This window comes from Vespula pensylvanica, chromosome 8, assembly GCF_014466175.1.
Source record: "Vespula pensylvanica isolate Volc-1 chromosome 8, ASM1446617v1, whole genome shotgun sequence".
Taxonomy (NCBI): domain Eukaryota; kingdom Metazoa; phylum Arthropoda; class Insecta; order Hymenoptera; family Vespidae; genus Vespula; species Vespula pensylvanica.
The window spans coordinates 4,406,129-4,410,400 of record NC_057692.1 but is presented as its reverse complement, the minus strand read 5'-3'; the positions used below and the strand labels follow the sequence as shown (position 1 = coordinate 4,410,400).

General features: G+C 28.0%; 1 protein-coding gene across 1 annotated transcript; it reads right to left on the bottom strand.

Annotated features, from left to right (window-relative positions):
• Positions 1-946: 946 nt before the first annotated feature.
• Positions 947-3,846, bottom strand: LOC122631013 (cytochrome P450 6a2-like). Its single transcript, XM_043816180.1, has 6 exons — positions 3,728-3,846; positions 2,789-3,181; positions 2,112-2,640; positions 1,789-2,010; positions 1,300-1,551; positions 947-1,224 (listed from the first exon to the last, which is right to left on the bottom strand). The coding sequence occupies exons 2-6, from the start codon at positions 3,122-3,124 to the stop codon at positions 1,052-1,054; spliced, it is 1,512 nt and encodes a 503-aa protein (XP_043672115.1). The 5' UTR covers positions 3,125-3,181; positions 3,728-3,846; the 3' UTR covers positions 947-1,051.
• Positions 3,847-4,272: the final 426 nt, after the last annotated feature.

The window sequence follows — 4,272 nt, the reverse complement described above, 5'->3', positions numbered from 1 at the left end:
AAGAAATTGTCTACATCCGCATACGCAGTTTTGAAAGCAATTATTGAAGAAGGTTTACATAACGAGGCTATTGAATGTTAATTAATTACATCATATTTCACAGCTTCAGATTAGATGATCGAATGATATGTCTATTATCATTTTTTTTTAATGACATTTGATAAGGTTCCTTGGTAAGCCAATTATTTTTCACGACAGCGAAAGTTCTTCATTTTAGTAGAAGATATTAGAAATATGACATATTATTTATCTCGTGAAATAAAATTTTTCAAGACGAGTTCGATCAGCTGCGTAGAAAGTGTGAAGGAACGATTTTACGAAACTAATATGTTGTGGGCGTCGATGTTGTAACTTACTGTGATCAATTTAAGATATAGAGGAATAATTTAACATTTTATATATACAGCGTATTTCGAAATTTCTAAAATATTTAGAAGGTTTTAAAATATGTATATTGAATATATAACGTAGAATATTTTAGATAATGTTTTTGATAGAAAATCATCATTGAAAACATATCGTGTCACGTGTAAAGCAAAATGAGATTAATTGTTCAAATCTATCGTTTCTGTTGACGAAACGAGCTGATACATAAATATAATTCCTATAAATAAATATCTTCAGTTTTCCTGTACGGAAAGTTTCCTGTAAAAACATTCTGTACGAATATTTTTTATCCAATGTTTTGTTACACGAAGTATAATGGTGTATATATATAAATTTATACACACATTTTAGCATATATAAATACATATAATCAGCACGTGGACTGTTTTATTAATTTTGCATAAATTACGATCGTTTTATTACTTTCACGATATTTATATATTATAAAATTAATAATCTCTTTCGTGATAAAAAAACATCGCATTCCTTTCATATTTTTTATTTTAATAATTTTGTATTCTACAGAATCCAGAATAATTTACAAGTTTTATATATATATATATTTATTTATAATATATATTACTAGATTTATATTTAAATGACAAAAATATACGATCAACAATGGAATTAAGTATTGAATATATTTTATAACAAAGCAATTCAGCTATTCTTTGTTAATTTTACTGATTTTTAAGTAGATTCCGTTCTTTGATATTAACAAGAAGTCTGACCTACTGCTCTTAAATGGAATTTCTGTTTTTTCACAGACGTCGACTTTACAATTTCGTAAGAATGTTGCCACTCCACTTATCACTTGCAACTCTGCAAATTTTTCTCCTGCGTAATGACAGAAATGATATCAGTCTTAGAATGGGAACATTATGATATTTACGATAATTTTAATTTTCTTACCAATACAGTTACGAGGTCCTCTACCAAAAGGTAGATACGTTCCATCGTTAATTGTATTATTTTCGGTTAAAAATCGTTCAGGATCAAAAACATCTGGATTTGGATAAATGTTTGGATCGTGGTGTAATCCGATTATAGATATAAATATTCTTTGATGCTTCTGTACAGTAAGATTAGTACCTCTGAATGTGTAAGAAGGTACCATGCAATCTCTGGATAAATTCGTTATTGGTGGATGTTTCCTTAGTGTTTCTAAAATTGGAAAAAGATACTGAATCGAATGTCTTCGTTAAAGATAATTCCTCATCTTATTTGAATCTGACTTATTACCGATAGTGCGTAAAATAAATAACTAATCGCATGAAACGCATATAAATACTCATGTACAATACCACGCATATAACAAGTCATTAATTTAATGATTAATCATAATTTCTAATTTAACTGTTCTTTATAGACAATGGATTAATAATTATTTGCCATATGCACCTTTGATTACCGCCTGTAAATATTTCAGCGTTCTTATAGATTCGAACTTTAAGATACCATTATGTTTTTCATATTCTTCATTGATCTCTTTACGAAGTTTGTCTTGTATTTTATGATTTTGAGCTAATTCGTAAAGAATATATAATATAGTCGAGGAAGATGTTTCGAAACCAGCTGCAAAGAACACGAAAGCTTGGGCTGCGCATAAGCTGTCCGTTAGTTCTAAAATATAAATAAATACATATACAATTAAATAATATATTCCAATGTTTCTAATGATTTCGATAGAAATAGAAAAATTTAGAAAAGTTTATAAATCTTACCGATCTCTTCGCCAAGCTTTTCCGGATTGCTTTTCATTTCCATCAAAATATTTATGAAATCGTGTCTAACGATGTTGTTTTTTATTCTGTATTCCATTGTTTGCTTAACGATATCGGAAAAGAAAGAATTTTGACGAGTATTTCTGAATAGAAAGCCGAGATGATTGTAAATCTCCGGAAAATGTGTTTGCAGACGGTATTTTAGTATTGGCATTATATTAATACTGAATATATCTTTCCCCATTTTTATAAATTCATTTTCTTCATTGATCTTAAGTGCATTCATTTCGATTCCAAATGCACAATTACCTACTATGTCTATAGTGTATTTAGTGGTTAATTCACCCACATTAAGAATAACGTTATTAGGTAGATTATTAATATATTGCTCTAAATGATCTGAGCAGATTATTATCAATGGGAACATTTCCTTTAGTTTAGCGGAAGAAAATGCAGGCGTCAATTTATTCCTTAACGGTTTCCATCTCAATGCTTCGATAAAGATTAGATTTTCCGTCAATGGATCTATCTATAATAGTAAAATAAAATATAATAATGGATAATGAATATTACATATCAAAATAATCTATATAATAATTGCTTTATAATTGTTTCGGTAATGACTAGTTATACAATAATTATACAATACACAGTTATACAATACAAAATTGGTATACCTTTTTGGTTACGGTTGTGCCTCGTTGAGGGAAACAGGAAAAGTCTTTGATTAAGATATCCTTTATTAATTGCGGATCTTTTATTAAGAGTATCGGTCTACTTCCAAAGAAAATACCGACGTATGATTCGTCCTTGTAGGAATTATAAAGATGTACCAAATAGTCTGACAGATTCGTTTTATCAAATAAGATATCCATGAGATTGCCGAACAGAGGAATAGGTCGAGGTCCTTTAACACCACGAACCTTCCAGTAATAGAACGTCGAGATCAGATAATAATAGAGAAGAAGAATTATTATAGTGAGGCCGCAGAGTGTTTCAAATATTCCTGACATATTGTTATCGTCCACGTGTGACGGGCACTTCGATATTATTGTTTTATATCTTTATATCTGAAAAATTATATTAAAAGAATTTATTTTGTACAAACTATAAAATTGAATGTTGGCATAGTATAATATTTTTTTATTTTTTTGAACGAATAACGAGAGACAAAATAAAATATATCAGGATTAATCAAGTAGATATCAATTTCAATTGCTCCTGTTTTATGCGAACGCATAAATTTATTACCACTGCGATGTACAACATTATATATGTAATGCATTATAGATGTGTATATAGTTATCTCAATCATTCTTTTTATTCCACACTCAATTTAAAACTCAACCAGGATTAATATTTTATATTTGATATGAAATAATTTAAAACATTATTTTTATAATTCATGGTTAACATCATAAGTAATATTAAATATATTACGACCGATTTGTAATATTAAGTAATTTAAGATATGAATAGGTGTCAATGTTATTCTATTTCAAAAATATTTAAATATATTCATGAAACGAGCAGACTGATTGTTAATAGTAATATTGAGTCAAGAAATGGAGATGAAAATGATGCTGGATTATCTTGTTATTTGTAATATTACTTACCATAGCTCTCGGTGTTACTGCAAGAGGGATTTAATTACATAACTGTTACTTCTCTGTTTGAAACCGGTTGGATCACTGAGCCTAGAATGATTTTACGTTTTGTTCCTACTTTATTTTTAAGTAGGTAGAAAGAAAGAGAAGGAGAAACGAAAAAGAAATATGTCAAGATATAATTTCTATTAAATATGTAATAATGCATATTTATTTTAGCATCTATACTTATTCGTTATTTGTCGTCAAGGACATCTTTTCGGGCGAATTAGGAAAAATGTTAAAAAAAGATTACTGAAAAATGTTAGACTTACAAATTTTGTGAAGACTATGGCGTAACTAGAATTTTTTAAGCGTTACTATTAATGAACATATTTTACAATGCAAAAAAAGAATCTATATAAACAAGTTAATGATAAATTTGATAATTTGCTTAAGCGAACGATATTCGATTTTATATGATGTCATATAACAAGTTTGAGATAAGTATAAAAAATAAATATGAGAAAAGAACTAAATGTCTAAATATAATTTATGGAGTTGATTGAGAAAAA